Source organism: Hyla sarda, chromosome 1, assembly GCF_029499605.1.
Source record: "Hyla sarda isolate aHylSar1 chromosome 1, aHylSar1.hap1, whole genome shotgun sequence".
Taxonomy (NCBI): Eukaryota; Metazoa; Chordata; class Amphibia; order Anura; family Hylidae; genus Hyla; species Hyla sarda.
In genome coordinates this window covers 475661269-475688321 of record NC_079189.1, presented here as the reverse complement: position 1 = coordinate 475688321, position 27053 = coordinate 475661269, and the positions used below count along the sequence as shown (strand labels likewise).

The following is a 27053-nucleotide window of genomic DNA, read 5'->3' as shown; positions in this document are numbered from 1 at the left end:
GCTCACTGTACCCCTTGTTACGTTCCTTGAGGGGTGTAGATTCCAAAATAGTATGCCATGTGTTTTGTTTTTTTTTTGCTGTTCTGGCACCATAGGGGCTTCCTTAATGTAAAAAAAAAAATTCATGTACACTTCTACCTGTGGGGTGTTAAGGCTCACTGTACCCCTTGTTATGTTCTCTGAGGGGTGCAGATTCCAAAATAGTATGCCATGTAGGGGTTTTCTTGCTGTTCTGGCATGCCCCCCAAAAACCATTTCAGAAAAACTCACTCTCCAAAATCCCATTGTCGCTTCTTCCCTTCTAAGCCCTCTAGTGCACCCACAGAACACTTCACATACACATATGAAGTATTTCCTTACTTGAGAGAAATTGGGTTACAAATTTTAGGAAGATTTTTCTCCTTTTACCCCTTGTAAAAATTCAAAAACTGGGTCTACAAGAACTTGCGAGTGTAAGTGATTTTGAATTTTCTCCTTCACTTTGCTGCTATTCCTGTGAAACACCTAAAGGGTTAACACACTTACTGAATGTCATTTTGAATACTTTGAGGGTAGCAGTTTTTATAATGGGGTCATTTGTGGGGTATTTCTAATATGAAGGCCCCTCAAATCCACTTCAAAACTGAACTGGTCCCTGAAAAATTCTGATTTTGAAAATATTGTGAAACATTGGAAAATTGCTGCTATACTTTGAAGCCCTGTGATGTCTTCCAAAAGTAAAAACACGTCAACTTTATGATGCCAACATAAAGTAGACATATTGTATATGTGAATCAATATATAATTTATTTGGGATAACCATTTTCCTTATAAGCAAAGAGTTTCAAAGTTAAACATTTTTCATAACATTTTGGAATTTTTCACCATGAAATGATGCAAGTATCGACAAAATTTTACCACTAACATAAAGTAGAATATGTCACGAAAAAACATTCTCTGAATCAGAATGAAAAGTAAAAGCATCCCAGAGTTATTAATGCTTAAAGTGACAGTGGTCAGATCTGCAAAAAAGGCCTGCGTCCTTAATGTGAAAATGACCTGTGTCCTTAAGGGGTTAATATATGATGTTATTGTAGGCGAAAGCTTGGGATCTAGTGATCACCAGTCAGTGTGGTTTAATATAAGAACAGTGGAGTCATACCACACAAAAAACAAAAGTTTTAGATTTTAGAAAAACAGACTTTTCAAAAATGAGAGTAGTCATAAATGAGTCCCTATCAGACTGGAACGGATTACATGGAGTCCAGGAGAAACGGGACTACTTAAAAGACGCATTATTGAAGGCAACAGAAAATTGCATTAAACTTGTCAGTAAAAGCAGAAAAAGGAAGACCACTGTGGTACTCAGCAGAAGTGTTTAAAATCATAAAAAAAACTAAAAACTAGCATTTAGTAATTATAAAACAACCCAGAGCCATGAAGATAGGGAAATCTACAAGATTAGGCAGGAAGAGGCCAAGCAAGTCATAAGAACTTCTAAAGCGCAGGCAGAAGAAAAACTTGCTCAGTCTGTGAAAAAAGGAGATAAGACATTCTTCAGATATATAAATGAAAAAAGGAAATTAAAACAAGGTATAACTAAATTAAAAACAAAGAAAGGAAGGTATGTAGAAGAGAATAAATGGCTAGCCGACTGCCTTAATGAAATACTTCTGTTCAGTTTTTACAGAAGAAAAAGAAGGAAAAAGACCTCCATTAGGGAGGAAGACTAATGAATCGTTTGATGCATGTGTCTTTACAGAGGAAGAGGTTCTACTTTTGCTGTCTAAAGTGAAGACAAATAAGTCACAGGGGCCTGATGGGATACACCAAAAAATTATTAAAAGAGCTTAGTGGTGAGCTAGCAAAACCGTTAACAGATTTATGTAACCATTCACTAGTAAAAAGAGTCGTCCCGGAAGATTGGAAATTAGCAAATGTCGTGCCCATTCCCAAGAAAGGTAGTAGGGAGGAATCAAGCAACTATAGACCAGTAAGTCTGACATCAATAGTGGGGAAATTAATGGAAACCCTACTAAAGGATAGGATTGTAGAACATCTAAAATCCCATGGATTGCAAGATGAAAAAAAAACAAGGGTTTATATCAAGGAGATCATGTCAAACAAATCTTAGAGATTTTTTTGATGGTGGAGGTGCAGTAGACATTGCATATCTAGATTTTAGTAAGGCTTTTGACACTATCCCACATAGAAGAATTATCAATAAACTACAGTCATTGAGCTTGGACTCCCATAATGTTGAGTGGATTAGGCAGTAGCTGAGTGACAGACAACAGAGGGTTGTAGTCAATGGAGAATATTCAGAGCACGGTCTTGTTACCAGTGGGGTATCTCAGGGATCTGTACTGGGACCAATATTGTTTAACATCTTCATTAGTGATATTGCAAAAGGTCTCGATGGTAAGATGTGTCTTTGCTGATGACACAAAGATATGTAACAGGGTTGATGTTCCTGGAGGAATACGCCAAATGGAAAAGGATTTAGGAAAACTAGCAGAATGGTCAGAACTCTGGCAACTGAAATTTAATGTGGATAAGTGCAATATAATGCACCTGGGACGTAAAAACCCTCGGGCAGAATATAGAATATTTGACACAGTCCAGACCTCAGTATCTGAGGAGAGGGATTTAGGAAGTAATTATTTCAGAAGACTTAAAGGTAGGAAGACAATGTAATAGAGCAGCAAGAAATGCTAGCAGAATGCTTGTATGTATAGGGAGAGGTATAAGCAGTAGAAAGAGAGAAATGCTCATGCTGTTATACAGAACACTGGTGAGACCTCACTTGGAGTATTGTGCGCAGTACTGGAGGCCGTATCTCCAGAAGGATATAGATACTCTAGAGAGAGTTCAGAGAAGAGCTACTAAACCAGTACATGGATTGCAGGATAAAACTTACCAGGAAAGGTTAAAGGACCTTAACATGTATAGCTTGGAAGAAAGAAGAGACAGAGGGGAAATTATAGAGATTTTTAAATACATAAAGGGAGTCAACACGGTAAAGGAGGAGAGCATATTTAAAAGAAGAAAAACTACCACAAGAGGACAAAGTTTTAAATTCGAGGGGCAAAGGTTTCTGCAGTAATATCAGGAAATATTACTTTACTGAGAAAGTAGTGGATGCATGGAATAGTCTTCCTGCAGAAGTGGTCACTGCAAATACAGTGAAGGAGTTTAAACATGCATGGGATAAGCATAAGGCTATCCTTCATATAAGAAAGGGCCAGGGACTATTGATAGGATTCAGATTATTGGGCAGACTAGTTGGGCCAAATGGTTCTTATCTGCCGACACATTCTATGTTTCTATGCTTCTATACCGCCCAGCACTTACAGATAAGTTATTGATTCACTGTTTTGCACTATGGAAAAAAAAAAAAACACAGATATTGGCCCTCATTTACAAAGACTGGAGTGTCGGTTAGTTTTTTTTTTTTTCAGTGTACTGGTTTTTTTTTTTCCTTGTGATTTACTAATCTGTCGCCCAATTTCCCTTTCTTTCTGTCGCAGGTTTTTTTTCTGTCGCACAAAATGTATTCTGTGCGACAAAAAAAAGTCTCTGCAAATTCTGACTACATTAGTGCTTGTACTACTACCCCCAGCATGGAACAGGGTCTGTTCCATGTTGGGGGTAGTAGTACAGGGGCTGAGGGATTGATTGCACCAGGTCTCACTTCTGAGACCCGATCCGATCAAAAGTTATTAAGCAGGGGAGCAGGCGGCATGTTCCGATCCCCTGCAATGTACTGTAAACTTTCATTTTTAAATTCCCCACCAGAAGCCCTGAATGGCCGGGACCGAGGAGCCAATCAGGGCTCCTGGCAGGGTTTTAATATAGAAGTGCTGTGGTGGGCAAAGATGTGTAGAATCGCTTGGGGGGGGGGGGTATATATCTGGCCCCTCCAGCGTTTCTATATATATTTCCCCCTGCTGCGCTATATCAAACTTAGTGGCCGCTCCGCTTGAATAAATGTACTGCCCACCCTGTGCTATTATATATCTATACTGACCACCGCTGCGCATATACTGACCACCGCTGCGCATATTTATATATATATATATATATATATATATACTGCCCTCCCCCAAAGCTGCACATATTAATCTTCATCTTCACCCTCCCCTGGCTGCCAATGAATGAAAACTCTATTAGCGGGGGAGGGGAGGGCTGCTGCCCGCTCTCGCTGCTAAGAGTTTGTCATTCATAGGGGGCAGCAGCTGCATATCATGCTGTGGGGGTCAGACATATGGATATATGTCTGACCCTCACAGCATACATATACAAATGCCGGCTCACCGCTATGAATGACATGTAAGCTATTGGCAGCAGCAGCGCGAGCCTCCTTGCACTGCTTTACTTGTCATTCAAAGCAGTGAGCCAGCACCTGTATATATAGATGCTGTGAGGGTCAGACATATATCCATATGTCTGACCCCTACCGCACATCTATATATACAGGTGCCGGCTCACCACTATGAATGACAAGTAAAGCAGTGCAGGGAGCGGAGGCTCGCGCTGCTGCTGCCAATAGCTTACTTGTCATTCATAGCGGTGAGCCGGCATTTGTATATGTATGCTGTGAGGGTCAGACATATATCCATATGTCTGACCCCTACCGCACATCTATATATACAGGTGCCAGCTCACCACTATGAATGACAAGTAAAGCAGTGCAGGGAGCGGAGGCTCGCGCTGCTGCTGCCAATAGCTTACTTGTCATTCATAGCGGTGAGCCGGCATTTGTATATGTATGCTGTGAGGGTCAGACATATATCCATATGTCTGACCCCTACCGCACATCTATATATACAGATGCCGGCTCACCACTATGAATGACAAGTAAAGCAGTGCAGGGAGCGGGGGCTCGCGCTGCTGCTGCCAATAGCTTACTTGTCATTCGTAGCGGTGAGCCGGCATTTGTATATGTATGATGTGAGGGTCAGACATATAGCCATATGTCTGACCCCCACAGCATGATATGCAGCTGCTGTCTGCTATGAATGACAAACTCTTAGAAGCGAGAGCGGGCAGCAGCCCTCCGCTCCCCCGCTAATAGAGTTTTCATTCATTGGCAGCCAGGGGAGGGAGAAGATGAAGATTAATATGCACGTGGGGAATTTAAAAATGAAAGTTTACTGTACATTGAAGGGGATCGGAACATGCTGCCCGCTCCCCTGCTTAATAACTTTTGATCGGATCGGGTCTCAGAAGTGAGACCCGGTGCGATCAATCCCTCAGCCCCTGTACTACTACCCCCAACATGGAACAGACCCTGTTCCATGCTGGGGGTAGCAGGATTCACTCCATTTTGAGTAATTTCCCGACAGCTTTGAGCTGTCGGGTTTCTGTGCAGCAAAACTCACAGGTTTTTTTGTGAGTTTTCTTCACACACGGAGGGATTTTTCTCTTTTTGTCGGGAACACACCCCTTTTCTCGGGAAAAATGCCCCTTTTGTAGTTTTTTTTTCACTCTGAGTGATTTTAATTTTGTCGGGTTGTGTGCCAAATTCTGGCACAAATTCTGGCACAGACAGAATTCTGGCGCAAAACCCGACAAAAAGTCTCGGGATCCTGTTAGTAAATGAGGGCCAATGTGTTTTGGGTTTTAAAGGCTTTATATCATGGTTTCCTCTTGTTTAAATTTTTTTTTTTTTTTAAACCTGAAAAAACACCAGAAATAATGCCAGAAAAACTGCCACAGCTTTTTCCTGCATTTTGGCATTTTTTTTCTGGCGTTTTTCCTGGTGTGTGGAAACAGACAATTTTGTACCCTGTGGCAGTTTTTTTACTGTCTTTAGGTACCACTCTGTGGGTCGGATGCTGAGCGCCCGGTCCACAGAGTGTAAGGAGATGAGGAGGGATGTATAGCATTACTACTCACCTCCACCAGCTGTATAGTATACAGTGGTGCATAGTGTGCCGGTGTATACTATACAGGAGCCGAGAATCCCATACTGGCTGACTCCCTGCTCCTATAGCCCCTTTGGGCAGAATACAGTATATACAGCTGTCTATAGATATGTAGTGAATAAAGAAGCTGACATCCACCTACCTCCTTGGCTCCTGTTCCGGCTGAGTCTGCGTAGCTCCGCCCCCTAGTGATGACTTCATTAGGAGACGGAGCTACAGACGGGAACCAGGGTAGTAAGTGTGAGGTTCTGTTCACATTGTACATATTGTATAATGGGAAAAGACCCTTCTGGCAGTGTCTTCCCAGACAGAGAAACTCCAGCTGTTGCTAAACTACACTGTTCAAAAAAAAATAAAAAAAATAAAGGGAACAATTAAACAACACAATGGCCCTCACTTACTATTGCAAACCCGACATGTTTTGTCGGGTTGTGAGCCAGATTCTGTCGCATTGCGCCAGAAATTCTGTCTGCGCCAGATTATGCGCCAGAATTGAAAAAAACTGACTCTACCGACTAACTTTCCATTTTGCTGAGAAAACCCGAAAAAGGGGCATGGCCGCCTGGAAAACGGGGCGTGTTCCCAACATTTTAACAAAAACCCAACATATTTACTAAGGTTTCCACATAAAATGTGGTGGATTTGAACTGAGGAAAACCAGACAGATCAGAACATGTGTCAAAAATAGCAAATTGTAGGGAACTGGAAAATGTAGGGAAACCTTAGTAAATACCGTGGAAAATAAATTGTAGGGAATTAAAACCCACAAAGAAGCCTACACTGCACTCTTAGTAAATGAGTGCCAATGTAACTCCAAGTCAATGACACTTCTGTGAAATCACACTGTCCACTCAGGAAGCAACACTGATTGACAATCAATTTCACATGCTGTTGTGAAAATGGAACAGACAACAGGTGGAAATTATAGGCAATTAGCAAAACAGACTCCATGAGGGTGGTATGAGGGCCCGACGTCCACAGGTGAGGGTTGTGCTTACAGACCAACACCGTGCAGGACGTTTGGCATTTGCCAGAGAACACCAAGATTGGCAAATTTGCCACTGGCGCCCTGTGCTCTTCACAGATGAAAGCAGGTTCACACTGAGCACATGACAGACGTGATACGTTTTGCTGCCTGCAACATCCTCCAGCATGACCGGTTTGGCGGTGGGTCAGTAATGGTGTGGGGTGGCATGTCTTTGGGGGGCCGCACAGCCCTCCATATGCTTGCCAGAGGTAGCTTGATTGGCATTAGGTACCAAGATGAGATCCTCAGACCCCTTGTGAGACCATGTGCTGGTGCGGTTGGCCCTTGGTTCCTCCTAATGCAAGACAATGCTAGACCTCATGTGGCTGTCAGCAGTTCCTGCAAGAGGAAGGCATTGATGCTATGGACTGGCCCGCCCGTTCCCCAGACCAGAATCCGATTGAGCACATCTGGGACATCATGTCTCGCTCCATCCACCAACACCACAGACTGTCCAGGAGTTGGTGGATGCTTTAGTCCAGGTCTGGGAGGACATCCCTCAGGAGACCATCCGCCACCTCATCAGGAGTATGCCCAGACATTGTAGGGAGGATATACGGGCACGTGGAGGCCACACACAGTACTAAGCCTCATTTTGACTTGTTTTAAGGACATAAGATCAAAGTTGGATCAGTCTGTAGTGTGGTTTTCCACTTTGATTTTGGATGTGACTCCATATCCAGACCTCCATGGGTCGATAAATTTGATTTCTATTGATAATTTTAGTGTGATTTTGTTGTCAGCACATTCAACTATGTGAAGACAAAAGTATTTAATACGATTAATTCATTCATTCAGATCTAGGATGTGTTATCTAAGGGTTCCCTTTATTTTTTTTGAGCAGTGTGCAACTCCCAGCATGCCCAGACAGCCAAAGGCTGGGAGTTGTAGTTTTGCAACAACTGGAGGTTCCCTGTTTGGGAAGACTTGCATTGCATTATGGGTGCTCTCCCCAGCAGAAAGTGCCAAAAATGTACTAACCCATTTTTTTGTGTTGTTTTTCTTCTAATTTCAGATCCGTGTATGCAGAGGATTATGGCAGATTTGGTGGACTGAGGCAATGACCTGGATTTTTTTTCTTTTAATGAAATGGCTAACGAGGGCTGTGAGGGAATGTTTTTTTTTTTTTTTTTATAAAATAATTTTTCCAATGTGTCGTGTTTTTTAACTTGATTCTTTCAGGCTTAGTACTGGAAGCCGTCTTACAAGCGGAATCCATTAGTAAGCCGGGGTGTAGTCCCAAAAACAGCAAGCACTAACACCCAAATATTACCCCGTTATCCACAGTCACAGGGGTACCAAGAAGAGCCGGTACCAACAGACCCGGAGCATCATAATTGGTGCTCCTGTGTCTAAGCGGTAACAGGCTGGCGTCATTTAGGCTGCGGAGGGCCAGTAGCAATGGTCGTCGCCCATACTGATAATGTCAGTCTGTTGGAAAGTCAGTCTGGGGAAAGGAAAGTCACTCCTGGGAGACAGATGGATCTCTCTCTAAGCCGAGCACACCAAAAGCTCACAGGAAGATGCTCCCTCTAGTGGCCAAACTACAGAGCTGTACTCACTATTCTGCTGGTGGGGTCACTGTGTACGTACAATACATTACTTGTCGGGGGGTGATATCAGGGGCATTGTCAGCGGTGATGTCTCAGAGCACTCAGCGGTGATGTGTGTGGGTGATGTCAGTGAGGATATTAGGAGAGGAAAGTGAATGGTGTAAATGTAAAAAAATATCAAAGTCTAGAATTGCTTCTTTTTCGTTCACATCATATACCATAAAAATATTAATAAAGAGCGATCAAAAATACCCAGGGTATCGGTGGAGCAATTTGGTATGGGTGGGGTATATTGGCATGGGTGTGGCATACCTTGTGGGGGAGGAGTTAGGGGCCTCTTCAGTAGGTCTCACAGAGGGGCCCCAAAATGTATTGTTACCCCACTGCCCCCTGGATGGTTTTAAGCCAGGAGTAACTGGTTCCTACATGCTTATAATTTGTATTGGTGCTAACCCAAGAGAGGCATATCTATAGTGTAGTGTCCATCTAGATGAGGCCACATTATGTGATTAGATTGTATGCTAAGAACCTCCATTTTTTCCATAGCAATATTGCAATTTAATAAATATAAAGATATACTTTTATATTTATTTATCTTCTTACATGTAGTGTGCTGCTGTAATTTTTGTATTTAGAATGCAGAAGAGAAAGTGTATTGTCTGAATTTTATGTTTCAAAATAATTAATTTGTATTGAAATGCTTAAAGGGGTACTCCGGGGGGAAACAATTTTTTTAAATCAACTGGTGCCAGAATGTTAAACAGATTTGTAAATTACTTCTATTTAAAAATCCTAATCCTTCCCATACTTATCAGCTGCTTTATACTACAGAGGAAGTTATCTTCTTTTTGAATTTCTTTATAGTGTTTAACACCTCTGTCCATGTCAGGGATTGTCCAGTGCAGGAGCAAATCCCCATAGCAAACCTATCCTGCTCTGGACAGTTCCTGACATTGACAGAGGTGTCAGCAGAGAACACTGTGGTCAGAAAGCAAAGAAATTAAAAAAGAAAAGAGCTTCCTCTGCAGCATACAGCAGCTGATAAGTAGTGGAAGGATTAGAATGTTTAAATAGAAGTCATTTACAAATCTATTTAACTTTCTGGCACCAGTTGATTTAAGAAAAATTATTGATTTTCACCGACGTACCCCTTTAAAGTGTACCGCCAATGCATTCATAAATTTTACTGAAAAATGACTATAGTGCCGTCACATTGTTGTAAATCCATTTGATTTTAAATATGGCGACAGAATAGCTTTCCGAGTGCCAGTTAGACCTGTCTGCATTATGAGACGGAGCCTCCTGCTCTGTCTCTAGCACCTGTCTCCATTGCGAGACTCAGCACGTAGAATCACATGACACTGGGTCTTGCACTGGAGACGGGTGATATGGAGGCAAAGATCAAGTAAAAACCCAATGTAGAGGTCACCCTGCACGTAGGACCCCAAAGCTGCGAGACAACAATACTTGCCGCTGCGACCCTACTATCATCTTCGCTAACACAATTGAACGTATAGTGTCTGTATTGTACAAACCTTTCAAGTGAGAGGTGAAAAAAAGTTGAGTAACACTTTTGGGCACAAGCCAAAATATGCTGCCACATAATGATCTACTATTTTATCACGTAAAGCTCATAATAGAACCATTCAGGGATACATAACAAATCATTCACGATTTATTAAATATACAGTATTTACAAATCATATCAAAGCGTTCTGAAAGGAAGAGATGGATGAAACCAGTACATCTAAGCTGAAACTCAAATATTGCATATAGTATCAGATACTCAGAAGATATTCTTGGTATTTTTAACTTGGCCATTACTGTAGTAAGGAGTCACCACATTTAAAGGAGTAGTCCAGTGGTGACTCAGTGGTTTACAACTTATCCCCTATCTTAAGGATAGGGGATAAGTTGCAGATCGCGGGGGGTCCGACCCCTGGGGCCCCCCGCGATCTCCTGTATGGAGCCCCGACAGCCCACGGGAAGGGGGCGTGTCGACCTCCGCACGAAGCGGCGGCCGACACGCCCCCTCCATACAACTCTATGGCAGAGCCGAAGCGCTGCCTTCCGCAATCTCCGACTCTGCCATTGAGATGTATTGAGGGGGCGTGTCGGCCGCCGCCTCGTGCGGGGGTCGACACCCGCTATCTCGGCGGAGAGCCGGGGCCCCGTACAGAGAGATCGCGGGGGGCCCCAGCGGTCGTACCCCCCGCGATCTCAAACTTATCCCCTATCCTTAGGATAGGGGATACATTTTTCACCACTGGACTATCCCTTTAACAGGGATTATTGGTCAACTGATGATTACTGATAAAAACCAAATCAGTCAACTACGTTACACATGTCCTCCAAACATGTCCTTTAGTTTAGTTAAGGATTGGAAACATGAAACCATTTCAACACAAAGGGGGAGATTTATCAAAACGTGTCCAGAGGAAAGGTTACTGAGTTGCCCATAGCAACCAACCCGATTGCTTCTTTCATTTGTCAGGCCTTTTCAAAAATGAAAGCAGCTATCTGATTGGTTGCTAAGGGCAACTCAGTGACTTTTCCTCTGGACAAGTTTTGATAAATCTCCACCATAATATCCTGACACACACAACATAAGAACACATGCAATGGCTTCATTTCTTTACCAATCATTGGGTGTCCTCCAAACATGTCCTTTAGTTTAGTTAAGGATTGGAAACATGAAACCATTTCAACACAAAGGGGGAGATTTATCAAAACGTGTCCAGAGGAAAGGTTACTGAGTTGCCCATAGCAACCAACCCGATTGCTTCTTTCATTTGTCAGGCCTTTTCAAAAATGAAAGCAGCTATCTGATTGGTTGCTAAGGGCAACTCAGTGACTTTTCCTCTGGACAAGTTTTGATAAATCTCCACCATAATATCCTGACACACACAACATAAGAACACATGCAATGGCTTCATTTCTTTACCAATCATTGGGTGTCCACACATAGACAAACACATATTTATATTTATTTATTGATGACCTAGTAGAGGGATTAGTTAGTAAAGTATTGATCTTTGCAGATGACACTAAGCTCTGTAAAGTGGTTAACACAATAGAGGACAGTGCACTTACACATGGATCTGTATAGGTTGGAAGTTTGGGCTGCGAAGTGGCAGATGAAGTTCAACACTGATAAATGTAAAGTAATGCGCATGGGAAGGAAAAATCCGGGCTGGGATTATGTATTAAATAGAGAAACACTGGGACGACTGACATGAGTCAACACAGACACAACAGCAGGCAAGGCAGCTAGAAGACTAATCTGGCTTTCTGCCACTGTAGGTGTCCTAGCTGTCCCATTCTCCATAACTGTTCTTTTAATTATTGGCACAAACATCGGAGGTCTATATTGGACCATACAGAGGCAATATTTACTTACCTGTTGGATATCCAGTGACCATATCCTTTTGATATTCAGAGAGCTATATGTGTAGCCACCAAGAGCATTGTGGATAGTATTAGTTTTATTATTAAATTTAAGTCTTTGTTTGATACCATACTTGGGGCTCACTGATCACATGGTGTGTCTACCCTCCTGAAATACAGCAGGGTGCAGAGTGACACTAGCTAAAATTTGTACTGTATGACACCATACTGTGTTTTTTTAAGACCAGGGTGTGAACATAAGTGTTTGTTTTGCCACATTATTTGTTTGGGTGAAGTATAATACCCCTTCAGACCTGTACACCCTAGTACAGTTCTCTTCATGATGCCATCATATAACTGACATGTGGGGTGGTAATCTTATACTGAACATCTCAGAATACATTAAGTGCTTTTAGTTACGACCATGTACATTGACTAAAATATAATTGCTACTTTGATAATCCTATATGTAATTTTTAATGTGGCTCCCCACCATCACTGTATACTGAATATGAATTAAATACATACAAATAGTTGGCGACCTTATACATTTAATTTCTTTTTTGTTTAACGAGAACCTATCATCAACTAAACTGCCTCTAATCTCCCCCCCCCCCCCCATATCTCTCTGACTCTCACTCGTACTATCCCTGCATTTTTGCTCTTAAAACAGCAGTTAAATACCTATTTTCTCTCCTGCTCAAGCTCCTGCCATGTGTGAGGGAGGAAGAGAGCGTGGCTGGGCAGGCACAACATCATCTGATGTCTGCCTGGGCTCACTTCCGCCCTTCTACCTCTACACAGATATATATATATATATATATATATATATATATATATATATATCTAATGCCCACTGAAAAATATAACCTTGCTGATTAGGAGGAGTAGCCTGATGACGCAGCCAGCAATGTCAGGAGCTCCTGTGCTGCAGGCACAACGCTCGCTCCCGCCTGTCTGATTGACAGATAGGGAGCTGCGCTGTGCTCTTCAGTGTCCTGGCTGCACTGAGAGTTTGGACTCATGCCATGAGTCGGAACTCTATGAGCCGGAACATGTAGAGAGTCCCCTAATAGTCGTTTTTTAAAAGTAAAAAAAAAGATATAAAGATACATTTTTGTTAATCACATGCAATTAGAAAGTTTTTTCTAATACATTGATTAACAAAATATTAAAAGTTTTTGTGGTGACAGGTACTCTTTCATTTTCAGACATTTACTTGCAAGTGTGGTGTGAATAGGGCCCAAATGATAAATACTCTGAAATTCTCCTTCCAAGCAAATAGTTCTGGTAAGTTACATGCTTAGTGTTAGCTCATCAAGAATTACAATAAGCTTACAACATCTCTAAACAGTTCATGTATAGTTTATTCTTAATACCTGTTTAAAAGGTGCAGAAATTAAATATTTATAAAAGATGTGGTCTTAATATTACACGAAAAAAACTAGATAAGAACAAAACTCCAATTGTTCAAAGACATCTGGGGTGTTTCTTTGACGTCTAATGATACATTATTATACAGGTCATCTCTGTGGTGGTGCACTTTGAGCTCTACTAGATGGTGAAGAAGCCAAGCGAGCCTGAAGCCACGTTACGTAATCCTCTAATGACATCTGTACTAGATGTTCTCTTACAAACTGTAAAAAAGAAAGCAATAAAGAAAATATGACCCATTATGAAGAAGCATACCATGGAATTGTTTCAATAATCAAACTCTGCCGTGAACAGTGTCTTTACAAAGTATTTATATATAATATTTATGCATATGTCATTTTATAAAAGTAGTGGTCCCACCATTAAAGGGGTTATCCACCATAAGGTGATTTTAGTACTTACCTCTCAGACAGTAATGGACATGATTAGCAAGGATAAGTGATTGTCTTGAAGCTAAATGGCTGTGATTTTTTTGTGAAATGGCTATTTCCTGTTAAAGTTCCCTCCCTCCAACTACAAATCCCATGATTCCTTGTTTTGTAAGTGTGAGGTCACTTTTCTCCCTCCCACACATCAGGCACCCCACCCACCGAAACATACCTGTTCTGCCCTCCATGCAATAGACCAGTGTTTTTTGACCAGGATGCCTCCAGAAAAACTACAATGCCTTGCAGAATGATCTCCCCCCCCCCCCCCCCAGCGGTTGCTCCACCCATTAAAGCAAAGACAATGTACAGAGAGTGATCACTGATGTCACATACATGAAGCACAGGAAATGCTTATACTGATTATGCTCAGTGTTAATATATGCATGTTAAGAAAAACTACTGCAATGTAGTTCCGAGCTCTGTTAAGAAACAGAGACTGGTCAGTGTATTGCACTTGCGCCACCATGTACATCTGTGCTGGTCCTGGACCTCCAGGTAACTGGTGCAGGAGCGGTATAGTATGTACATGGGATTCGCTATCCTGCCATCAACTGTATAATGCTGTACATCTTTTTGATGCACACCTGCAATTAAGATGTAGTTACATAGTTAGTATGGTCGAAAAAAGACATATGTCCATCAAGTTCAACAAAGGAATTGAAGGGAAGGTGTATAGTGGGATGAAGGGGAAGGGATGTGATTAAATTTCTGCATAAGCATTAAAGGGGTTATCCACCATAAGGTGATTTTAGTACGTACCTGGCATACAGCAATGGACATGCTTAGGAAGGATCTGCGCTTGTCTTGGGGCTAAATGGCTATGTCATGAGATCACCATAACACTGTGGCTAGCTTTTTGTGATCTAGTATTTCCTACAAATCCCACAATTCCATTTTCCTCCCTCCCACACATCAGCCACCCTACCCATTGAAACATAAATGAGCTGCAGCCATCAAAAGACCTGTGGTTTTCAATCAGGGTGCCTGCAGCTGTTGCATTAGCTGCAGATTGATCTCTCTCCCACCAAGCGATCGCTCCACCCATTGAAGCAGACAGGCTCCCTGTCATCAGCTGACTAGTGAATCTGGTCTTGGCCGCATTGCAAGCTGGGAAAAATCTGAGACAACAGTCATTTTGTATGCTGGTAAAAATAAATAGTGGGGTGAAAATCACATAAGAATTATGAGAAAATCGTCACACATAGGTACAGACACTATATTATGAACTACAATAACTTTACAGCCCCTGTAGCATAGTCAAATAAAAAAAAATCCCATAGGGGGCTATAACACTGCACACACTGATCTTTTACACTGATCACTGCAAAGCCATTGCTTTGCATTGATCAGTCTTATCGGCGGTCGATTGCTCAAGCCTGCATCTCAGGCTTGGAGCAATCAATCTCCGAACGGATGCGCCGGAGGAAGGTAAGAGGACCCTCGCTCGTGTCCAAGCTGATCGGGACACCGCATTTTCACTGCGGTGGTCCCGATCACCCCCACTGAGCAGCCGGGAAGCTTTTATTTTCATTTTAGACAAGGCGTTCAACTTTGAACGCCGCGTCTAAAGGGTTAATATCGCGCGGCACCATGATCGCTGCCGCGCGCTATTATCCCCGGATCCTGGCTTCAGATACATGCCGGGACCAATCCGATATGACACGGGGTCACCACGTTAAGGGGTTAAATGTCTCAAGACTAAACAAAGGTAATTATTTTCATCTTTCCTCATATGTAAGATGTTCCATGCCCCATAATAGTTTACTCACGAGTCTCTGGACCTTCTCCAGCTCCACAATTTCCCTTTTATGAACTGGTGACCAAAACTGAACAGCATATTCCAGGTGAGGCCGTACCAATGCTTTATAAAGCGGTAGTATTATGTCCCTGTCCCTTAAGTCCATGCCTCTTCTTATACATGACAATATCCTGCTGGCCTTAGAAGCAGCTGCCTGACATTGCATGCTATTCTGTAGTCTATGATCTACTAGTACACCCAGATCTTTCTCTACCAGTGACTCTCCCAGTTTTTAGTACCCAGATGCATAACTTTTATTCACATTGAACCTCATATGCCCCGTCTGCCCAGTTGCCATTTTCTATGATACGGAGCTAAATTACAGTATATTAAAGTAATTTACTACATGCAAGCATAGGTAAATATAATGGTTAATATACTGTTTGGAATGACATATAAAATGATTAATATGCTGTTCGGAATGTGTATTGTATAAAACAAGAGGCTTTCTATTTAGCTGAAACACATCCCCAACTTTCATTAAATGTAGGTGTTTATCCATTGTCTTTACTTACAGACATGTCAACGTGAGGAAAAATATTTTAATAGACTTTGGAATATAGTTTAAATAAGGAGGATGTGAATCTAAATGTGAGGCATGAATCAGAGTTTTATGGCGGCTCCATGGTGCCAAAAAGCAATCAGCAAATTATAATTGCACTGTAAATAAACAAAGGCTGCGTGAGCTTAAAGGATCATTTCACCACAACAGCAATACAGTGCTCGCACCACGTGATGTCCTCTATACTGGAGTAGTCCATCATTTGCTACCAGTGATAGCAATTTGCAATTTTTACTCACTAAAAAAAATTGATAGTAACGTATATTATGTCAGAGTTGTTTTACTTTGGTTAGGGTAAAATTAAAACCAATGCATATACTATACACCATAACATACACTGTCACGATGCCGGCTGGCAGGTAGTGGATCCTCTGTGCCAGAGAGGGATTGGCGTGGACCGTGCTAGTGGACCGGTTCTAAGCCACTACTGGTTTTCACCAGAGCCCGCCGCAAAGCGGGATGGTCTTGCTGCGGCGGTAGTGACCAGGTCGTATCCACTAGCAACGGCTCACCTCTCTGGCTGCTGAAGATAGGCGCGGTACAAGGGAGTAGGCAAAAGCAAGGTCGGACGTAGCAGAAGGTCGGGGCAGGCAGCAAGGATCGTAGTCAGGGGCAACGGCAGAAGGTCTGGAAACACAGGCAAGGAACACACAAGGAACGCTTTCACTGGCACTAAGGCAACAAGATCCGGCAAGGGAGTGCAGGGGAAGTGAGGTGATATAGGGAAGTGCACAGGTGAACACACTAATTGGAACTACTGCGCCAATCAGCGGCGCAGTGGCCCTTTAAATCGCAGAGACCCGGCGCGCGCGCGCCCTAGGGAGCGGGGCCGCGCGCGCCGGGACAGAACAGACGGAGAGCGAGTCAGGTAGGGGAGCCGGGGTGCGCATCGCGAGCGGGCGCTACCCGCATCGCGAATCGCATCCCGGCTGGCAGCGGAATCGCAGCGCCCCGGGTCAGAGGACGTGACCGGAGCGCTGCCGCGGGGAGAGAGAAGCGAGCGCTCCGGGGAGGAGCGGGGACCCGGAGCGCTCGGCGTAACAGTACCCCCCCCCTTGGGTCTCCCCCTCTTCTTAGAGCCTGAGAACCTGAGGAGCAGACTTTTGTCTAGGATGTTGTCCTCAGGTTCCCAGGATCTCTCTTCAGGACCACAACCCTCCCAGTCCACTAAAAAAAAATTTTTCCCTCTGACCTTTTTGGCAGCTAAAATTTCTTTGACCGAGAAGATGTCCGAGGAGCCGGAAACAGGAGTGGGAGGAACAGATTTGGGAGAAAAACGGTTGAGGATGAGTGGTTTGAGAAGAGAGACGTGAAAGGCATTAGGGATACGAAGAGAGGGAGGAAGAAGAAGTTTATAAGAGACAGGATTAATTTGACACAAAATTTTGAAAGGACCAAGATAGCGTGGTCCCAACTTGTAGCTAGGGACACGGAAGCGGACATATTTAGCGGAGAGCCATACCTTGTCTCCAGGGGAAAAAACGGGGGGAGCTCTTCTTTTCTTATCCGCGAACTTCTTCATGCGTGATGAAGCCTGTAAGAGAGAATTTTGGGTCTCTCTCCATATGATGGAAAGGTCACGAGAAATTTCATCCACAGCGGGCAGACCAGAGGGCAAGGGAGTAGGGAGGGGGGGAAGAGGGTGAGGGCCGTACACCACGAAAAATGGGGATTTGGAGGAAGACTCAGAGACCCTGAAGTTATACGAGAATTCGGCCCATGGGAGGAGATCTGCCCAGTCATCCTGGCGGGAGGAAACAAAATGTCGCAAATAATCACCCAAGATCTGGTTAATCCTTTCTACTTGTCCATTGGACTGGGGATGATATGCAGAAGAAAAATTTAATTTAATCTTGAGTTGTTTACAGAGAGCCCTCCAGAATTTAGACACGAATTGGACGCCTCTATCCGAGACAATCTGCGTAGGCAACCCGTGAAGACGAAAAATGTGTACAAAAAATTGTTTAGCCAACTGAGGCGCAGAAGGAAGACCAGGAAGAGGGATGAAATGTGCCATTTTGGAGAATCGATCAACGACCACCCAAATAACAGTGTTGCCACGGGAAGGGGGTAAATCAGTAATAAAATCCATACCAATCAGAGACCAAGGCTGTTCGGGGACAGGCAGAGGATGAAGAAAACCAGCGGGCTTCTGGCGAGGAGTCTTATCCCGGGCACAGATAGTGCAGGCTCGCACAAAGTCCACAACATCCGTCTCCAGAGTCGGCCACCAATAGAAGCGGGAGATGAGTTGCACAGATTTCTTGATACCCGCATGACCTGCGAGATGGGAGGAGTGACCCCATTTGAGGATTCCGAGGCGTTGGCGAGGAGAAACAAAGGTCTTTCCTGGAGGAGTCTGCCTGATGGAGGCAGGAGAAGTGGAGATCAGGCAGTCAGGTGGAATGATGTGTTGCGGAGAGAGTTCAACTTCTGAGGCATCCGAGGAACGAGAGAGAGCATCGGCCCTAATGTTCTTATCGGCAGGACGAAAGTGAATCTCAAAATTAAATCGGGCAAAGAACAGAGACCACCGGGCCTGGCGAGGATTCAGCCGTTGGGCAGACTGGAGGTAGGAGAGGTTCTTGTGGTCGGTGTAGATAATAACAGGAGAACTTGATCCCTCCAGCAGATGCCTCCATTCCTCAAGTGCTAATTTAATGGCTAGAAGCTCTCGATCCCCGATGGAGTAGTTCCTCTCCGCTGGAGAGAAGGTCCTAGAGAAAAAACCACAAGTGACAGCATGCCCGGAAGAATTTTTTTGTAGAAGAACAGCTCCAGCTCCCACTGAGGAGGCATCAACCTCCAATAGGAAGGGTTTGGAAGGGTCAGGTCTGGAGAGGACGGGAGCCGAAGAAAAGGCAGACTTGAGTCGTTTAAAGGCGTCTTCTGCTTGAGGAGGCCAGGACTTGGGATCAGCATTTTTTTTGGTTAAAGCCACGATAGGAGCCACAATGGTAGAAAAATGTGGAAAAAATTGCCTGTAATAATTGGCGAACCCCAAAAAGCGTTGGATAGCACGGAGTCCGGAGGGGCGTGGCCAATCTAAGACGGCAGAGAGTTTGTCTGGATCCATCTGTAGTCCCTGGCCAGAGACCAAATATCCTAGAAAAGGAAGAGATTGGCATTCAAACAGACATTTCTCAATTTTGGCATAGAGTTGGTTGTCACGAAGTCTCTGAAGAACCATACGGACATGCTGGCGGTGTTCTTCTAGATTGGCAGAAAAAATTAGGATATCGTCCAGATATACAACAACACAGGAGTATAACAGATCACGAAAAATTTCATTGACAAAGTCTTGGAAGACGGCAGGGGCGTTGCACAGTCCAAAGGGCATGACCAGATACTCAAAGTGTCCATCTCTGGTGTTAAATGCCGTTTTCCACTCGTCCCCCTCTCTGATGCGGATGAGGTTATAGGCGCCTCTTAAGTCCAATTTAGTGAAGATGTGGGCACCTTGGAGGCGATCAAAGAGTTCAGAGATGAGGGGTAAGGGGTAGCGGTTCTTAACCGTGATTTTATTAAGACCGCGGTAGTCAATGCAAGGACGTAGGGAGCCATCTTTTTTGGACACAAAGAAAAATCCGGCTCCGGCAGGAGAGGAGGATTTACGGATAAAGCCCTTTTTTAGATTCTCCTGGACGTATTCGGACATGGCAAGAGTCTCTGGGGCAGAGAGAGGATAAATTCTGCCCCGGGGTGGAGTAGTGCCCGGGAGGAGGTCGATAGGGCAATCATAAGGCCTGTGAGGAGGTAGAGTCTCAGCTTGTTTTTTGCAGAAAACATCCGCGAAGTCCATATAGGCCTTAGGGAGACCGGTTACTGGAGGAACCACAGAGTTACGGCAAGGGTTACTGGGAACCGGTTTTAGACAGTTCTTGGAACAAGAGGACCCCCAACTCTTGATCTCCCCAGTGGACCAATCCAGGGTAGGGGAATGAAGTTGAAGCCAGGGAAGTCCAAGGAGAATTTCCGAGGTGCAATTGGGGAGGACCAAAAGTTCAATCCTCTCATGATGAGATCCGATGCTCATAAGAAGGGGCTCCGTGCGGAAACGTATGGTACAGTCCAATCTTTCATTATTTACACAATTGATGTAGAGGGGTCTGGCGAGACTGGTCACCGGGATGTTGAACCTGTTGACGAGAGAGGCCAAAATAAAATTTCCTGCAGATCCAGAGTCCAAGAAGGCCACTGTAGAGAAGGAGAAGGCAGAGGCAGACATCCGCACAGGCACAGTAAGACGTGGAGAAGCAGAGTAGACATCAAGGACTGTCTCACCTTTGTGCGGAGTCAGCGTACGTCTTTCCAGGCGGGGAGGACGGATAGGACAATCTCTCAGGAAGTGTTCGGTACTAGCACAGTACAGGCAGAGGTTCTCCATACGGCGTCGTGTCCTCTCTTGAGGTGTCAGGCGAGACCGGTCGACCTGCATAGCCTCCACGGCGGGAGGCACAGGAACAGATTGCAGGGGACCAGAGGAGAGAGGAGCCGAGGAGAAGAAACGCCTCGTGCGAACAGAGTCCATATCTTGGCGGAGTTCCTGACGCCTTTCGGAAAAACGCATGTCAATGCGAGTGGCTAGGTGAATAAGTTCATGTAGATTAGCAGGAATTTCTCGTGCGGCCAGAACATCTTTAATGTTGCTGGATAGGCCTTTTTTGAAGGTCGCGCAGAGGGCCTCATTATTCCAGGACAATTCTGAAGCAAGAGTACGGAATTGTACGGCATACTCGCCAACGGAAGAATTACCCTGGACCAGGTTCAACAGGGCAGTCTCAGCAGAAGAGGCTCGGGCAGGTTCCTCAAAGACACTTCGGATTTCCGAGAAGAAGGAGTGTACAGAGGCAGTGACGGGGTCATTGCGGTCCCAGAGCGGTGTGGCCCATGACAGGGCTTTTCCGGACAGAAGGCTGACTACGAAAGCCACCTTAGACCTTTCAGTGGGAAACAGGTCCGACATCATCTCCAGATGCAGGGAACATTGGGAAAGAAAGCCACGGCAAAACTTAGAGTCCCCATCAAATTTATCCGGCAAGGATAAGCGTATCCCAGGAGCGGCCACTCGCTGCGGAGGAGGTGCAGGAGCTGGCGGAGGAGATGACTGCTGAAGCTGTGGTAGTAACTGTTGTAGCATAACGGTCAGTTGAGACAGCTGTTGGCCTTGTTGCGCTATCTGTTGTGACTGCTGGGCGACCACCGTGGTGAGGTCAGCGACAACTGGCAGAGGAACTTCAGCGGGATCCATGGCCGGATCTACTGTCACGATGCCGGCTGGCAGGTAGTGGATCCTCTGTGCCAGAGAGGGATTGGCGTGGACCGTGCTAGTGGACCGGTTCTAAGCCACTACTGGTTTTCACCAGAGCCCGCCGCAAAGCGGGATGGTCTTGCTGCGGCGGTAGTGACCAGGTCGTATCCACTAGCAACGGCTCACCTCTCTGGCTGCTGAAGATAGGCGCGGTACAAGGGAGTAGGCAAAAGCAAGGTCGGACGTAGCAGAAGGTCGGGGCAGGCAGCAAGGATCGTAGTCAGGGGCAACGGCAGAAGGTCTGGAAACACAGGCAAGGAACACACAAGGAACGCTTTCACTGGCACTAAGGCAACAAGATCCGGCAAGGGAGTGCAGGGGAAGTGAGGTGATATAGGGAAGTGCACAGGTGAACACACTAATTGGAACTACTGCGCCAATCAGCGGCGCAGTGGCCCTTTAAATCGCAGAGACCCGGCGCGCGCGCGCCCTAGGTAGCGGGGCCGCGCGCGCCGGGACAGAACAGACGGAGAGCGAGTCAGGTAGGGGAACCGGGGTGCGCATCGCGAGCGGGCGCTACCCGCATCGCGAATCGCATCCCGGCTGGCAGCGGAATCGCAGCGCCCCGGGTCAGAGGACGTGACCGGAGCGCTGCCGCGGGGAGAGAGAAGCGAGCGCTCCGGGGAGGAGCGGGGACCCGGAGCGCTCGGCGTAACATACACTAGCTGTTACATTAAAACATATTGAATATAATTGATTATCGTGATAAGGGGTGGGATATATCAGGCAGCAAATGAAGAGTAAATTTTTGAAGTTGAAATATTGGAAGGCAAAAAATTGGCAAGTAAATAAATGATGATGTATAGAAGCAGTGGCGTAACTAGGGCAGGGCCATGGGGGCTGTAGCCCCGGGTCTTGCTTAGACTCACTCAATAATGATAATCAAGGACACTTGTCCCGAATCCCCAGACGAGCAAGCGCCGCTTTCACCTGTATGCACGTTCGGCTTACACTGACAGGAGATTGTGACCTCTGCCCTCGGCATGATGATGTCACTCATTGACACCTGCACTGTGGAGGGAAAGGATGTAGCCCTGCTGTTTTCCTGATCGCTGCACAGGACAAGAGGTGAGTATGTGTCCTTTTTGGGGTTTTTTCCCAACCTGGCACAAAGGTGGAGGGGAGAAGGACAGGACAGGGGCTACCCCATTACCTACTTACACACCTAACTATCTATGTGGCTACCTAACTACCCGTCCTTCATACATGACTATCTACCTGGTTACCTAACTACATAGTTAGCTAGCTACCTACATACCTGGCTGCCTACCTAGCTACCTTCATTCCTGGCAACCTAACTAACTTTCCTTGGAGTGAAGGTTTGTAACTACCTAGCTAGCTACCTTCATACGTAAATAGACACATTTCTATGCACTGTGTACTTTTATTAATATGCAATATGAAAGTACTGTGTATTAGGTGGCGACACCAGATGTACTTGCATTCTTATGTAAGGTCACTATTGCACTTTATAACACATTTGTAAAAATGATGCACTGTACTCTTTTATTGATTAATTGGTCCTGCGTGACCATATATACCCACTATGTCCTGTCATTAGTTGCTTGAAAATGGCTAGGTGAGCTAGCCGAAACAATGCCTCACGTTTGTATGCAATAAACCTCACTTTATTCATCTATTGGAGTGCCACTATCTTTTTGGATTACTACCTTCATACCTGGCTACCTTACTACCTAGCTAACTATTTTCCTATCTAACTACACAGCTAGCTACATACATACATACATACCTGGCTATCAAACTACCTAAATAACCGATATAACTGGACACCTAACTACCCAGCTACCTACCTAAATAGCTGGCTACCTACTTACATACCTGGATACTTACGCAGTTAGGTACTTACCTACATACATGGCTACCTAACTACCTACCTACCAACATATTTATTTACTTATGGGGGGAGTATCGATCAACCTAACTACTTAAGGATGTGGCTACCTAAAAAGGGAACTTCCTACTGTAGCACATGAAATATAAACTTAACCTTTAATAAAGTCACTAAAAGTTCACACATAACAAACCAGACATATATCCACATTAAAATACAAATCAGAACATACCACTACAGATGGTGCTTCAAGTTATTATTCTCAAAAAAACAGGCCCAGAAGAAAGATGGGGTGGAGAGAAAAATTGCACAGTTTTCCAATCCCTCCATATCTGTGGGTAATAATTTAATAATCTGTAGTGATTTTCTTTTGGGTATTTTTATGTTGATATATGTCTGGTTTGTTATGTTTGAACTTTTACTTATTTATTAGAGGTTAAGTTTTAATCCTAGTTCCAAGATATACCTTGATGGACCTGTAGTATGTCTGTTTTGATCACTGTTCTGTGTTTTAGGTAATTCTTTTGTTTTGGTCTTGACCTATGACATTTATTGACCTATGACAGGCCTACCTAATGGAGGAACTACCTGCATTCTGTGGGGGGTTGGGGAGTGCACTGGAAAAATGGGTAGTCTAACGTGTGTGTCCTGCAGAAGCTGAAGAGAAGAATTTAGGCTGGAAGAATTTAACATGGTGCTCTAGGCCTGATGGCCAAAAAAGGATAGAGGACAACTGCGATCAGAGAAGACATCGCTAGATGTAAACTGTAATCACTATAGTTGGTATCTACCTCTATATGGCCCTGTATATAATCACTTATATGGTATACAGATCCTGTGTACAGCTAATATTTACCTCTATATGTTGAATGCATGGTGGAATATTGGTATTTTGTACGGGGGATTTTATTCAGTAACAATATAGTGGTATTAGTCAGTGGTAATGGTAGTGGTGGTCATTGTATGGCAAAACCATCACTGTGCACCTGTGTATTTTTGTTTGGTGGATGTGAACATTTTTCTTTTTGTACTAGTATTATTGGTCTCAGTATCAGTATGATAGTAATATGTATAGTGATAATATCCCTCCTTGTATAATTTTATTATTGGTAATATTGGTCTCAGTATACGGGATTTGGACAGTAACAGTATGGTAGCAGCATGTATGGTGATATTAGCTCCTTGTATACTCTTGTTATTTTGTAACTGTATGACTATCTTTTAGAGGTACTATATTAATGTTACATATATAGGCTTACTTTTGATTCTTTACTTAGAAAGCTGGATTTTTTTTTAACTATCTGTGAGGTTTGGCACATACAGGCTGCCTGAGGGTAATAAGAGTGGTTGCAGCAATTACACCCCTATAACCCTTAGATTTAAGCATGTACAGGCTACCTTAGTATGTGCAAGTTGCGTGTGAGGGTGATATAAGTGTGGTTGCAGATTACTTTCTGAAAAGGCCTCTGAAAAATGAAAGAAGGAAATTGTTTGGTTGCTATGGTCAACTTAGCAACTTTTCATCTAGAGAGGTTTTGAAAAAATCTCCCCCATTGTACTCCCAAAAAAATTTCCACAGAAGTTTAAAAAATGTATTTATTATGCACATAGGATACTTAGTATCCATCCCTTTCCTCCACATAAACTTTGTGATGTCGCCATAAGGACAACACGTTTATTATTGAGGCTTTTCATATATTATGCTAATACTGCACCATTCATAAGGAAATGACTCACATGTGCGGATCATTTGGATAGGGGATAAGATGTTTTTCAGCAGAGTACCCCTTTAAGGTGTTGACTTGGCCTCAAATTCTGGAGAATGGAGTATCTACAGAATGGAAAAAAGTCTGATCCATACAGGACTTAAAAAATTAGCTGCTAATGTCTGGGTGTCAGATACTACAGGACAACTTCAGAGATCTTGTGGAGCCCATTCCTCAATGAGTACGCAGTACAAGGGGGACTTACACTATATTTAATAAATTTTATGGCTGATCAGTGTAATGTATGTAGGAACAAGGGCCGTATAAAGAGGCTCAATTTATGAATTGCAAAAGCCAAACCAATGTTCTACCTATTCTGACACTGTTTTTTGGTTGATGATAATGCTGCTGGAATCAATGGACAAGAGAGCTACTTCAGAGTATCAAGAGACAAGGGGCAAGAGAGCTTCACTTTAGTATATCAAGAGACAAGGGGCAAGAGCGCTTCACTTCAGTGTATCAGGAGACAAGGGGCAAGAGAGCTTCACTTCAGTGTATCAGGAGACAAGGGGCAAGAGAGCTTCACTTCAGTGTATCAGAAGACAAGGGGCAAGAGAGCTTCACTTCAGTGTATCAGAAGACAAGGGGCAAGAGAGCTTCACTTCAGTGTATCAGAAGACAAGGGGCACGAGAGCTTCACTTCAGTGTATCAGGAGTCAAGGGGCACGAGAGCTTCACTTCAGTGTATCAGGAGACAAGGGGCACGAGAGCTTCACTTCAGTGTATCAGGAGACAAGGGGCAAGAGAGCTTCACTTCAGTGTATCAGGAGACAAGGGGCACGAGAGCTTCACTTCAGTGTATCAGGAGACAAGGGGCACGAGAGCTTCACTTCAGTGTATCAGGAGTCAAGGGGCACGAGAGCTTCACTTCAGTGTATCAGGAGACAAGGGGCACGAGAGCTTCACTTCAGTGTATCAGGAGACAAGGGGCAAGAGAGCTTCACTTCAGTGTATCAGAAGACAAGGGGCAAGAGAGCTTCACTTCAGTGTATCAGGAGACAAGGGGCAAGAGAGCTTCACTTCAGTGTATCAGGAGACAAGGGGAAAGAGAGCTTCACTTCTGTGTATCAGGAGACAAGCGGCAAGAGAGCTTCATTTCAGTGTATCAGGAGACAAGGGGCACGAGAGCTTCACTTCAGTGTATCAGGAGACAAGGGGCAAGAGAGCTTCACTTCAGTGTATCAGAAGACAAGGGGCAAGAGAGCTTCACTTCTGTGTATCAGGAGACAAGCGGCAAGAGAGCTTCACTTCAGTGTATCAGGAGACAAGGGGCAAGAGAGCTTCACTTCAGTGTATCAGAAGACAAGGGGCAAGAGAGCTTCACTTCAGTGTATCAGGAGACAAGGGGCAAGAGAGCTTCACTTCAGTGTATCAGGAGACAAGGGGCAAGAGAGCTACTTCAGTGTATCAGGAGACAAGGGGCAAGAGAGCTTCACTTCAGTGTATCAGGAGACAAGGGGCAAGAGAGCTTCACTTCAGTGTATCAGGAGACAAGGGGCAAGAGAGCTTCACTTCAGTGTATCAGGAGACAAGGGGAAAGAGAGCTTCACTTCAGTGTATCAGGAGACAAGGGGCAAGAGAGCTTCACTTCAGTGTATCAGGAGACAAGGGGCAAGAGAGCTTCACTTCAGTGTATCAGAAGACAAGGGGCAAGAGAGCTTCACTTCAGTGTATCAGGAGACAAGGGGCAAGAGAGCTTCGCTACTGTGTATCAGAAGACAAGGGGCAAGAGACCTTCACTTCAGTGTATCAGAAGACAAGGGGCAAGAGAGCTTCACTTCAGTGTATCAGAAGACAAGGGGCAAGAGAGCTTCACTTCAGTGTATCAGGAGACAAGGGGCAAGAGAGCTTCACTTCAGTGTATCAGGAGACAAGGGGCAAGAGAGCTTCACTTCAGTGTATCAGGAGACAAGGGGCAAGAGAGCTTCACATCTGTGTATCAGGAGACAAGGGGCAAGAGAGCTTCACTTCAGAGTATCAAGAGACAAGGGGCAAGAGAGCTTCCCTTCAATGTATCAAGAGACAA

At 44.4% G+C, this 27053-nt stretch overlaps 1 protein-coding gene across 3 annotated transcripts in view; it reads right to left on the bottom strand.

The window, feature by feature from the left end:
• Window positions 1-11285: 11285 nt before the first annotated feature.
• The window catches only part of CCDC60 (coiled-coil domain containing 60), a 214776-nt gene continuing 199008 nt past the window's right edge, over window positions 11286-27053 (bottom strand). The window contains exon 14 of one of the 3 annotated variants that reach the window (XM_056537218.1): window positions 11286-13513. In XM_056537218.1, coding sequence (XP_056393193.1) covers window positions 13400-13513 — 114 coding nt within the window. In that variant the 3' untranslated portion in view covers window positions 11286-13399. The remainder of the gene's footprint in view (window positions 13514-27053) is intronic. The other 2 variants (XM_056537216.1, XM_056537217.1) reach the window with 2 other exon arrangements.